The sequence below is a fragment of the Dendropsophus ebraccatus genome, chromosome 4 (genome assembly GCF_027789765.1).
Source record: "Dendropsophus ebraccatus isolate aDenEbr1 chromosome 4, aDenEbr1.pat, whole genome shotgun sequence".
NCBI lineage: Eukaryota > Metazoa > Chordata > Amphibia > Anura > Hylidae > Dendropsophus > Dendropsophus ebraccatus.
Genome location: NC_091457.1, coordinates 127,509,516 through 127,523,161, shown reverse-complemented (window position 1 = coordinate 127,523,161; position 13,646 = coordinate 127,509,516). Strand labels below are relative to the sequence as shown.

The window sequence follows — 13,646 nt, the reverse complement described above, 5'->3', positions numbered from 1 at the left end:
CTTATGATGTTCTTTTTATTGCCCCCCTTCCCAATACTACTGCTTACTAAATCCCACGATGTGCTGCCATCGGATGTCCAGGAAACTGGGCTCTACACTGATCCCCCTATTTTACTGCTTATTGAATCCCATGGTATAGATACATTCCTGATTTACACAAATATTGCATATTCTTTCTTTTTTTTTTTTTTTTTATAAAGAAGCCTGTCCAAGTTGTGATTATTTTGTCATTATTATACCCTCCCATTTTCTCTCCTGTACTCATTTTTTCTCAATAAAAAGTTTAAACATGAAAAAAACTAATCCAATGGGATGCTGCCTAGAGATGTTGAGTAACTGCTGCTCTACAGTGATTCCTCCTCATATTAATGCTTATTAAATATCATACCATATCATTCAAATACCTGAAATTTTCATTTCCTGTAGTCAATTGGTAGCTCAAGTTTTCACCCAATTAAACAATGCCGCAAACAATTCAGTATGTCTTTCCTTCTGTGTCAGTCCATGGGATCCCCATTTATAAGCAGAACAAAGTGCTGCAGCTATGACCCAGTGACAAACCTATGCAGCAGTTTTTATTATTACATTGGGGCGTCTGAAATGGAGTCTGCAATGATCCTATTCATTCTAGGGGTAGGCCATTAATGTAAAATTCATTTAATTTGATTTATATATGCATTTATTTATTTATTTTATTGTATTATCTATCTTGTACCAATCAGGATTTACATCCAGAGCTGTATACAATAGTCTGCTGTTTACTATGTAAATAGTCTGTAAGGTTGCTGTAAAAAAACCCTCTCTAACAGCTATGTTGATTTCGTTTAACCCCTTCCCTCTTGGGCTAATTTTCATTTTTGCAATTTCATTTTTGCGTCCTTGTTTTTAAAAGGCCATAGCACTTGCATTTTTTCACTTACAGACCCACATGACACCAATTATACTTTGCAATGGACTTAATTTTTCCATGAAATATACTGTTAAACTGGGGGGAAAATGATTTGTGCAGTGAAATTGAAAAGAAAAGTGCAATTCTTTTGATTTGGGGGGGGTTCATGTTTACGCCATATACTCTATGGTTAAACTGATATGTCATGTATATTCCTCAAGTCAGTACAATAACAACGATATATAATATGTATAACTTATATTTTATATGACAGCTTAAAAAAAAAACTAAAACCTTTTTTTTTAAAAACTTGAAATTCTTCATATTGCTCAATTCTGATCCTTATAACGCTTTTATATTTTGGTCTATGGGGCAGTGAGGGGTGTAATTTTTTGCGCCATGATCTGTTCTTTTTTTCCATACCTTGCTTGAATATATGTGATTTTTTTTAAATAATACAATTTTTCTGGATTTAATGAGGCAAAAAATAAATAAATCATCAATTTTGTACTTTTTTACACTGTTCACCGTGCAAGATCAGGAATGTGATTATTTAATAATTCAGGTGATTAAGCACACGGCGATATGTTTATTTATTTTTATTTATAAAATGTGAAAAGGAGGGTGATTTAAACTTTTATTCTTGTATGGCATTTTTTTTTAATTAATAAAACCCTTTTTTTTCCCCCTTATAATACTTTAACTTTTAATCCCCCTGGAAGACTTGTATTATTACTGCACTGATCTCTAATAGAGATCAGTGCAGTATACTTAATACAGCACTGATCGATTAGATCAGTGCTGTATTACTCTGGGCTGCTGCAGCCCAGATCTATGGATTATCTATCTATGGATTATCGCTCAGCTTGGTAAGAAGAAGGGATCTCCCCTCTCCAATCGCATCGTTGATATCAGCCTGGAGTCACAGGCTGCAGAGCAGGGTCACGGAGTGAACCCTCTCCGAACCCTCCTACCCGCTGCAGGACGTGCCAGCACATCCAAATGTGGGATGGGGTTCAGGGAGTAGAAAAATTTTTCAAATATTATACAGGTATAGAGAAAAGACTGAAACATATGTAAACATACAAGAATGTTTTGGCAAAAGCATAGGTTGAACAAGTTGTTGGATCTATACCTTTAAAGGGACTCTGCACCCACAATCTGACCCCCCCCCCAACCACTTGTACCTTCGGATAGTTGCTTTAAATCCAAGCTCTGTCCTGGGGTCCGTTCAGCAGGTGATGCAGTTATTGTCCTAAAAAACAACTTTTAAACTGGCAGCCTCGTGCCCAACGGCCGGGACTTAAATTGTGTATGCATTAGGCTGGCACAACCTCTCCGTCCCTCCGCCCCGCCATTCTCATCATTAGGAATGCTCTAGGCAGATTGTCTCCTATTCATCAACTGTGTGAATACTGAACCTGGGCTGGATTGTTAAGGCACCTGTGCAATGTTCAGACTGGAGAAAATGTTCCAGTGGCATTCCTAATGATGAAGAGGATGGGGAGGAGGGACGGAGGGGTGATGCAAAGATAGGGCACAGATGCGCTAAGCCCCGGCTGTTGGGCACGGGGCTGCAAGTTTAAAAGTTGTTTTTTAAGACAATAACTGCATCACCTGCTGAACGGACCCCAGGACAGAACTTGGATTAACAGCAGCTATCTCAAGGTACAAGTGGTTTGTGGGTACAGAGTCGCTTTAAATGCCCGTAAGAGGTTAGGACTTTTGGAGGTAATCAGGGCCTGTATCAGCACAGGGCTTATCCGGGCAAGTGCCGGGCCCACAGCACTTGTTTGGTTATACATGAACACTGGGCCGGACCTGCATCTGTGCACCCGCATATGAGAGATCAGCTGGATATATTTGCTTTTTTAAAGTGTCACTGTCGTTATAAGTTTCAAAATATAAATCAACAGTACATGTGATATAATTTATTATTTTTTAGTTATAATGGAAAACATGGCACTTCCTCTTTTCTGACTCTTTTTCTCAAAGAGTCAGAAAACAGGAAGTCCTTTGTATCCCAGGCCATCTGAGCACTCACAGAGAGAAGGCAGTCATGTGATTGATGAACACATTGATCTGTGACTCTCTGTACTGGCCAGAATTCCTGTGTTTAATCTGTTTTTGTCTGCCAGCACAAGTATAAAAATCTGCCTTCTGGAGACTGGACCTGGATTTCTGGTAAGTTCACCTTTGTTTTACAGCATGATAACAAAAAAAAAAAATAATGAATTTATATTGCAAACTTGCTTTATTTCACAGATTATCAAATAAATAAGTCTTACTAGAACACTCATTGTCGGTAGTTGGGCGCTGTAAAAGGTCCAGCAATTATTTGATGAACGAAAAAACTCTTGTTTGGAGCTGATTGGATCCTTTGTGTGGCTTATAAATTTAATTTCCGTTGCACACTGCCATGTTTAAACAGGGAACATGTATCCAAAAATGATGTATTTAAATGGCCACACAGTTAAAGGGAACCTGTCACCCCCCGTGCCGGGGTGACAGGCTCCCGACCCCCCGTTAGAGACCCCTATACTTACCTCATCCCGCCGGGTCCCGCTTCTGGATCCGGTCGGGTCCCGGAGATCTCAGCCGCTGCAGCCCGGCGCGTGCGCTGACAGATGAGTCCAACGCTCATAGAGAATGACGGAGCGCTGGACTCTCCTGTCATTCTCTATGGGTGTTGGACTCATCTCTCAGCGCGCGCGCCGGGCTGCAGCGGCTGAGATCTCCGGGACCCGACCGGATCCAGAAGCGGGACCCGGCGGGATGAGGTAAGTATAGGGGTCTCTAACGGGGGGTCGGGAGCCTGTCACCCCGGTACGGGGGGTGACAGGTTCCCTTTAAGCATCAACATTAAAGCGACTCTGTACCCACAATCTGACCCTCCCAAACCGCTTGTACCTTCAGATAGCTGCTTTTAATCCAAGATCTGTCCTGGGGTCCATTCGACAGGTGATGCAGTTATTGTTCTAAAAACAGCTTTTAAACTTGCAGCCCCGTGCCCAACGTCTGGGGCTTAGAATGTCTATGCTTTAGGCTGGCAACCTCTCTGTCCCTCCTCTCCGCCCTCCTCATCATTAGGAATGCTCCAGGCAGATTGTCTCCTATTCATCATCGTGATATGGGCTGTATCGTTAAGACACCTGTGCAATGTTCAGACAGGAGAAAATGTTCCAGTGGCACTCCTAATGATGAACAGGGTGGGGAAGAGGAACGGAGGGGTGGTGCAAAGTTAGGGTATAGATATTCTAAGCCCCGGCTGTTGGGCACGGGGCTGCAAGTTTAAAAGTTGTTTTTAGGACAATAACCGCATCACCTGCGGAAGAGACCCCAGGACAGATCTTGGATTAAAAGCAGCTATCCGAAGGTACAATCGGCTTGAGGGGGCGGGATGTCAGATTGTGGGTACAGAGTCACTTTAACAGTGCAGCCTGAGCCTTGTTGAGGACCTGTAAACAAGCACAAATCTCACTGATCTGCTCTAGTTATAATGGTGGTGTCAGGATGTCGAAAATGGGTACTTAGAAATACGTACAGTATGTGGGGAGAAAGTTTAATTCATGTAATGTGCCTATGAGGACAGGGAAGGATATACTGTCATGGGGCAAGAAGATGTAATGAAATATTTCTTTATTAAAATATACGGTAGATGGATCTTAACAGGTGGTTACGGATACAATAAGGAAAAGAAGAATACGATAACTATATAAGTGAAGATTATTGTGTTTATTCATTTGAAAAAGAAAATACAAAAAAGAAATAACATTGTATTTCAAAATACACTTTCTTTAAGATTTAACTTTGACTTATACCACCAACATAATTTGGCATAAGCACATTACCAGGTTTCTTAACATTACTGTATATCATTACATATAGAAATAGTAAAAAAAAAGTAAGTACGTACTAATCTGATACAAAGTCTGAATGACTAAAACAATCAGAAAACTAAAGTTACATCAAGTTAATTTTACTTCAAGTATAAATTTATAGGAAATACCTAAACATTAATTGTGCATAATAACTGTACATTTACATGATCTTATCAATTTTACCGCGTTTGATTAAAAAAGGGGCAAAGTAAAAAATCATAGATATTGTCTTAGTAAACTCCAACTCATAATTGCTAGTTGATAACGTTGTTGTATGGTTTAGATAATACATACATTATAGAGTAATCCTAAGTTATTAGATGGGTATCACATTTTCAGGGCCTTCAAGGGGTTATCTAGGGAGCAAAAAAAATTTTCTACCTGTTCTGCTCCACTTCCTCGCTCGGACCATCTCAGCAGTAGACCTTCCTAGACACGAGGGGGCGGATGCATGCTACAAAACCACACCCACACATGATTTTCAATATCTGCACAATGTTACTCCTTGCATACAGTTGTGGTTTTGCCCACATGCAATGCTTGCGATATGCACCTGCCTACCCTCTCATCTTGGTAGGTATATTTTTGAAATGACAAGAAGGAGGAAGTGGAGCACTGGGGAGCAGAACAGGTAGGAACTTTTTCTTCTGCCCAGACAACCCCCTAAAATATTAGTCAGAGTGGAGAAAAAATATTGATTAAAAGGGTGTATACTGTACTGTAATATGTATATTCCTGTTCTTCAACATTGAAAAATATAGATTACAATACCATGCTATGATGTCATGGTGTACTTAGTAAGCAACAAGTTTTTTAGGTGACCTAAAGGGATTTTCCCACCTTGTAATGTTTTCCCGTATCCCTGTGTTCAGATAGTTATTCTCTATCTAAGGGGAAACTTTATACGATAGGAAAACTCCTTTAATTGTTCACCTTAAAATAAAAAAATTCTCTTTAGAAGACTACATGAGTTTTTCTATCTCCATAATGGCAGCCTGTTTGGATATACTTCTCCATTGTGAAGGGATCTTTCCATTACCGTCAAATTTTAAATTATAATACCTTTCAAAATCAGGTTGAAAATGACAAGTGACCCATTTCCAGTATGATAATGAAGAGTTGTCTGGAGTAATAGACCACTCACTCCAAGGAGGCCCTGCATCTTTATAGTTTTTGTAGTGAAATCTTTTTGTATTATCTGCATTATCTACATGTATTAGATTACTTCCTACAAGAGTTGTGCAGATCTCTATGCAAAAATGATTGGTATTTTCCCATTTTTCACCATTTAAACCATTTGGACGGTGGAATTGCATGCTATGGCATCCATCATGATCACTTGTAGTATGTGTACAAACAGCCCAACAAAATGGGCAAATTTTCCAGCAGCCGGAAAACTGGTTTGATAACACAGTGAATGTCTTATTTTTAAGAGTGTTAAGATCACATACGGACAACTCATCTTTCAGGGATTTTACTACTATTTGTAAAGCCTTTGTCATTGCCTCTTTAAGGAACCCTATGTCAGTAATGTTCTGATATTGAACACTTTTCAGGTCATTTGATGATAATTTCATTTCATTTTCAAGCCCTTGGCAAAAACTTTCCAGCCATGATTTAACATCTCCACGTTTGTCGGTGACTTTCCTAGTGGACTCATCTATTGCTTTTGATACAAGTTGTCTCAAAACATCCACCTTTATGTTCAGAATTTCAGATATCTTTGCCTTTTCACTACAAGTCTTGTGAACACGCTCTTTGATAAAGGCTTGAACTGCTGACTTAGGATCTCTGATATAGGTAATGTAATCTTGGAAACATTCTTTTTCGGCCAGTGACTTAAGTAAACAGAGTTCTAGTTTTGATCTGTTCCCATTTAAAGAAGGATCATTGTTTTTCATGTCCCCAGCTAACTGAATTGCAGCTTTTTCTGTGACTTCTTGTTGGATGGACTCTTTTAATGTATTGCACAAGAACTCAGCTACCGATGCCGTTTCTTTTGTTTCTTTGCAGGAGATTTTAAAGCTCTGCCAGAATTGATCCTTCTTACTTTTTAGGTATACAAGAGGATTGTTAGCTTCTCTAAAAGCATCTGAAATGTAGACAAATCTTTTGGCAGCTCTTTGGCACAAGAACAGTGAAACATACAGTTTGTATTCTGTTATATATTTTAACTTATTATCCAGCATAGTATTTATTTCCATGTCAATTATGTTCAAAATTTGATAAAAATACATACACTGATAATCACTTTTTTCTTGTTCTTTTTCCTGAATATATTCATCAATTCGCTTCTTAAGAGCATATGTTGTATGTTGGATTTTGTTTTTATCTTCGTGTTTAAACGCTTCAGAGAACAGCCTTGCTATACGTATTCGTTTACTCTCAATATATTTGTAGAACACTGGAAGAAAATCTTTCCACTTACAAGAATCTCTGATTGTATCAGGAAGATTGGTTTCTGTTTTGAAGCGATCTAGAAAAACATTTTCTAAATCTTGGTGGATCTTGGGAGGCTCAGACATGTGAATTGTGGAGCTTACTTTAGTAATCAAGGCAATCCACATGTCATTAAATTTTTCTTGCAAATCTTCATCACTAAGGTTCCTTCCTTTCAAGGTCAGGGCCATTTCTTTGCTTTTCTCTAACATTTCATCTTCATATTTTTCCTTAAAACGGTTAACCTTTCTACTATTCTTTTTTGCTCTAAGTAATTCCTCAGCTTTATTCTTCATCTCCTCTATAAGATCACTTTTAAGAGTAAAGATTCTGTTTTCTGCATTTGCTCTCCATTGCACCAGTAACTCACTATCTTTTTCCTCTGTAAAAAATTTCTTTAGGTCTTCCTGAATAGTATTGTATTTTTCCTCAAAAATATTGGTTAGGGAAGCCAAATCTATGGATTTTAATACATCATTGTGAATTTGATTGTTGATTTTGTTTTGATGCGTTAGCATGTGCTCTCTTAAAGACCATGCCCATTGACTGTATTTAATTTCAAGTTTGCTGTAAGCTGCAATTTCAAGAGAATTTTTAAAACTGAATACAAAATTTTCATTAAGCAATGCATTCCACAAGTCATGGATGCGTGTTTTAAACACTGAAAGGCTTAGAATATTTGCATGTTCCTCTTGTTTCCCTGATTGCAATATGATCTTCTTTAACTCTTGCACATTTTCACTGTAACTTGGATTCGGAGGGGCCATAGGTGGGTCACCTTCCCATAAATGTGAAAAATAATGGATATGAGTGTTTACATCAAATTGAATGACATCATTAAAACAAGTGACATCACACTGCTCCTGTTGTGCTGCACATAATGTCATTTCATCCAGTTTCTCTTGAAGTCGTCTTCTTCCCTCCATGTTTTTCTCTTTAGCTGTGATCTCTCCCACATTTTGATGAACAAATAAACAGCTTGGCCTCAGGTTCACCTGTTTCATTCTCAAGAAGGCTTGGACAGCAATCTGTAGAATATCTTGCATTTCAGAAGGATTCTCACCAAAAATATTGATTACCGTAAGGTTACCCAAGCCAATTACAAATGTGGCCAGTTCATTATCATGGTTCACTGCATTCTTCTTTGAAAGTTCTACAGCTCTTAATCCTTCTGTGTCTATAACAAGCACATATTCAAAGTTCAGTTCATGTTTGAGTTCTTCATCAACCTTAATAAGTTGCATAAAAGCTCCTCGAGTACATCTTCCGGCACTCACTGCAAACTGTAGGCCGAACATAGCATTGAGTAATGTGGATTTTCCTGTACTCTGTATACCTAGTACAGAAAGGACATATAGCTTTTTATCTCCTATTATTTCTATCAGTTCTTGCAGAACAGCTCCTATCCACTTCAGTGGTACATGGGCAGCATCACCATCCATAAGCTCAACTGGATAACCCGAAACCATAAGCTGTGCTGCAATTTTTGGCAAAGTGAAAAAGCTTTTATCTTTTCTAGGGAATGTTTCTAAAGCTTCATAAATTTGTCCGAGTTCTCTCATAATGTGCTCCAGCCCAAATGTGGAGACATTTATCTTGGTGGATAGCTGTTCCAGGTTGGCTTCAATTTTTTGTATAAAACGTTGATTTTTGCCTGTTTGCTTTTCTACTTTGAGATTTGACCAAACATTGTGATATTCCTGATATAGAGCTGATAAGGTTTCTGAAGACAAATCATCCAAAAACATTTTAAACCACTGCAGAAAATACAACTTTGGTCCCGGGGCATTTGAGTGTAGAATGTGCAGGAAAGATCTCATAAAGTCATTCAGAGGAAATGCTTTTTCCAGTTGTTTGTTTCTAAGTGCTTGTTTTTCAGACTCAATATCACTCCGCTGTTGCTCAATACTCACATTATTTTTTCTCCTTAGTCGAGTGAGTTCCTTGTCTTTTATGCACCACATATGCCAAAGCTCTCCTTGTAATGGAAGAAATTCATCCTTCATAGCTGAGACATTTTTTTCTTTTAGCAGAGACAGAAGAACCTCTGCTTGTTCTTTTCCCTGCTTGCATTGCTCTTTGTCCACATCCACTATAAATCCTTCTTTTCTGGCAATGTCTGCACATTTGTAAAGAGAGTATCTTTTATTTGAACTAGTCAACAATGATTGTATAGACGTTGTTAATCCATGTACCAAATCTGCTTCATTTCTTTCTTTTAACCCCATTTTTAACTTTAACCCAGGTTTGGCTGGAGTATATTCTTTGTCTGCAAGAAGACAGATTAATGGTGTTGGAGATTTGTATAATTTTTGCAGAACCATTTTACCCTTTCCTTCCCTTGCATCAGAATCATTAAACAAGACTACAATGACTGAGGAAATCAGTTCTAAAAATTGTACTTGTTTATCATGTTCCCTAGCATCACCATGTAGATTAGTAAATGCAATACAATCATCAAATGCATCATCGTCCTTCCCACCTGGACAATACCATGCGATTTCAGCAATGCCATCCATTAGCAAGGAGTTTTTGGTACTTCCTTTGCAGTGACGGTGATAGAAGATGTCATGTCTTTGTTTGCTCATCAGCCAGTTGATCATTTGTGACTTAGAAGATGTTGATGAACCAAAGCGAATAAAAGATACAATAGGAGTTGCCGCCTCAGTAATAAATTTGTTGTTAGAGGTCCCATCCTTGTTAGCTGTACTTATAGTTTTCCATTTTTTTCTAACTTCTTGAAAAGACCAGAGAGGAAACTCAATACACTTGGAGTCAGGATTTCTTACCAGCAGTGGTAGAGCAAACTGACAAATTGAAAGTTTTGTGTAAATGTATTGTCTCATAAAATCATTAGCACAATGAAAAATTGCCATCTGCACATCCATAGGGTGAATAGACTGTTTATCACTTGCAATTTGTTTTTCAAACTCTTCATTGCCATCATCAAGGAAATCATCTAAAAAGTTATCAGATGTATCTGGTTCATAGTCTTCATTTATGGTCACAGTATTGCGTTGACTGAGATCATCAGTACTTTTGCATTGTATGTATCTTGCACGATAGTCTAACATGAGTAGCCTTTGTAGGTATTGAAAAGAAAGTTGACTTTCTCCTAAAGTCTTGGTTTCAGATATAGAAGAACTAAATATCTTATGAAAATCAGCTGTTTTCATTTTTTGTGGATAATATTTGACAATGTCGAGTCTATTCAACAATTGCAATAAGTCTATGCCTGTGTTCCCACTATCAGTTTGATCATCAATGTTTGCAAATTTTATTTTATCCTGACAAATATCTTGCAATTCCTTAGCTATGTCATCTGTGCTAAGTTCCTTCTTTACTGTGCTTCCATAGGCAAATGCTCTTAGATTATCTTCCATTTTGCTCCAGTCACTAAATTGTGACTGCTGCTGAATAATTTTGCCGACATTAGGTAAAAGACAATCTCCTAGTTGACTTTTCATGAAATTCAAACAGTCTGTTTTCTGTTGCACTGACATTTCTTTGTATTCACCAGCAGATGTTAATCCTGTATACAGAACAAATGCTTGTGCCCGCTCAGTACATTGATCTTTGAGGTTTGTGTACTCTCTATAGACTTCTTCCATGTTACTTTGCAAGTACTCTATGTCTTTCCGTCCTAAAATGTTGCGAAAGTAGAGATTTTGTACACAGTATCCAGAGTTTTTTGCAATAAGAAGGACCAACAATTCCACATCTTTTTGTTTTGTCTTTTTCACGGTTTTCAAAAATGAGTGAAGGGCAAGACTAATATGCTGGGTAGCTTCAATCTTTGCTTGGTACTGCTCATCTGTAGAAGATGACAGAGATTGCGTGATGTGAGAAACACTTTTCTTTGTTCTTTCTAAAACATCAAGTAGCTCTTTAAATTCAGACACGTAAATCTGATCAAGTTCATTCTTCTCAGAATTATAAATCCACCTCATAATAAAAGAAGCATCAGGAAAATCATCAACTGAATAAATGTGTGTCTCAAGTAGTTCTTGCAATGAGATTCTTATGAGGTAGACATCTTTTTCTGTACTTTCCTGGTATTTCTTAACAAGACTTAGTAAGAATTCTTGAAGACCTTTATCGGAAAGGCACAAATTCACCCAAGCACTGTAACTTTTTGTGGTTTCACTCAGTGATTGTTTAAAATCAATTAATGTTTTCAAATGCTTTTTAGAATCCTCGACTTTCCAAGACTTGACATCATGTAGGAATGTTTTAATTTTCTCTGCAGCAGTAACTAGATGTTCTCCAACCATCATTTCTGATGTTAGATCAGTTGACAATGTGTAAGAATCAATTAAACATGAAGTGAGTTTCATAATATCTTTAAACTGGTCCCTGTGGTTACTTGCAATAATTTCCCATACAGGTATGAGCTGAATTCCACGATCTATGACACGCCATGTCCTGTTACTTGTTACAAGACCTGATCTCCACGCAAGGAGAGAATCAACTTCTGGAGGACCACCTGTTTTGGTAGAAAAGAACTGAATATCTTTTTGAAATTTGGAGATTGTTGATCTATCAATGGATCCATGTGTATTTGTTTTTGATAAATCAAAGTCCCCTCCACATCCAGCATAACTAGCACCCATATAAAAGTTTAGTGCTTCAGATGTCATTCTTTTAGCTTCATGCACTTCATTAGATATGATGCCTTTCATTGAAGCTTTCCACCAGTATATTCCCCCAAAGTGTATAGGGCCTAGGTTAGCATGGGAACCAAACCTTTGAAAAAAATCCGAACATTTTGTTCTTACAACTTGTTCATCTGAATGCATTCCAATTAGTGTTTCAATGTCATTTAATGCATTTAAAGCGGCCTGTGAGAGCCTCAACTGATCCTTAGTAAAGTAACAAGTTGCTAACGGGATGTAATTATATCTTGTTGTACAAACATATGTTTGTTGAGCTGAGTGTATACTGGTGTTTTCAGTTTCTGAATCTTTGGTCACATTTACGCTGCTTTTTAGGCCAAAGCCCAAAAAACTAAAGTTAAAGGAACTACTTAAACTTAGTCCTATTTTGTCAACTGTTTTTTGAAACCAGGATTCCTCTGTTTGAGATGTAAATTCTTTTTGCTTAAATTCAGGACTCTGTTCTGGTCCAAGAAGTTGGAAACCTTCTGGAATACGCAGCAGAGGTTCACGTTTCTTAAAAACATCTTCAGTGTTCTTTGTTTGGAAAATTCCCTCAAGTGCTAGGCCCCCAGAAGCGTATGTAAGGACATCTTCATCTTTTAAATTTTCTTGTTTTCTTAAAACATCTTCCATTGACTTAACTTGCTTTTCATAGTGATCAATGAGATCCATGAATGACCTCTCAGATGGTGCAGAATATTTTGAAGGTATTTCTAGGGCTTTATTCATTTCTTCTTCCTTCTGCTTGACCATTTTGTCATGTCGATCTTTTCCCTCAGATCGTAATGTTTTTAGATCGGTTAAGACCTTAAGTGCCTCTTCATTTTTTTCTTTCATTGCCTTGTGCCGCTTCTCCTGTGTTTCCTTTATATTTGTACTGCTATCTGGCATATTAAACAGTTCACGTAATGCCCTTTTTTCCCATGGAAAACGAGCCTTCTCTTCTAGTACTGAGATGTCTTCAGGCTGAATGAATTGTGCTGATTGTGGATTATTAATGCCAAGTTTCTCATCAAGCACAGTGAGCCAATATTCTGGGTCCAAGCCTGTCTCTTTAAGTTTATTGGCAAGCTCAGTATTAGTAGAACTCCCATCATGATGTCCAGACATTTCTGTAAAAAAAAAGAAAAATAATAATAATAATAATAATAATAATAATGATAATAGTAATTAAAATAGTCACAATAAGGCAATTCCCTTACTGTGTTCAGTTTCTAATTTTGAACAGAAAACAATTTAAAAAAAAGGCCTTCTTAAAACTGTTTACTGCAGCTTCTTTATGTAAAGACATAATAATGTTGTGCTTTCCTTGCATTACCCATTTCAGAAACAGGCCTGCTGACCAGGGGCGGACTGAGACTTGAAAGGAGAAGTCCGGCCAAAACTATTTTTTAATATGTACTTACGGAAAGTTAGACAAATTTCTAATGAACATTAATTATGGGAAATGCACATAGAGGGCTATTTCCCTTAATTTAGTAGATCGGGGAGACTTCAGATTCTCTGAGATGACGTCAAAAAGAGATGACGTCACGAACCGGGGGTATAATGGAGTGTCCAGCAGGGGCGCACTATATATAGAAGTCAATGAGTACCATTGACTTCTATATATAGTGCGCCCCTGCTGGACACTCCATTGTAATTACAATGGATGTGTATGTAAATGTAATACAGTATACAGTGTTTTTGATTGAATACATTTATGGAATACTTTGGGGAGCAAGTGTCCTTGCTCCCCAAAGTATTCCATAAATGTAATCAATCAGTACATAACAGTAA

The 13,646-nt window shown here is 37.7% G+C and overlaps 1 protein-coding gene across 2 annotated transcripts in view; it reads right to left on the bottom strand.

The window, feature by feature from the left end:
• Positions 1 to 4,609: 4,609 nt before the first annotated feature.
• Positions 4,610 to 13,646, bottom strand: part of LOC138788749 (interferon-induced very large GTPase 1-like) — a 29,764-nt gene continuing 20,727 nt past the window's right edge. For both annotated transcript variants that reach the window (XM_069966967.1, XM_069966966.1), the window contains one exon: positions 4,610 to 12,979. In XM_069966967.1, the coding sequence (XP_069823068.1) occupies positions 5,733 to 12,977 (7,245 nt within the window). In that variant the 5' untranslated portion in view covers positions 12,978 to 12,979 and the 3' untranslated portion in view covers positions 4,610 to 5,732. The remainder of the gene's footprint in view (positions 12,980 to 13,646) is intronic.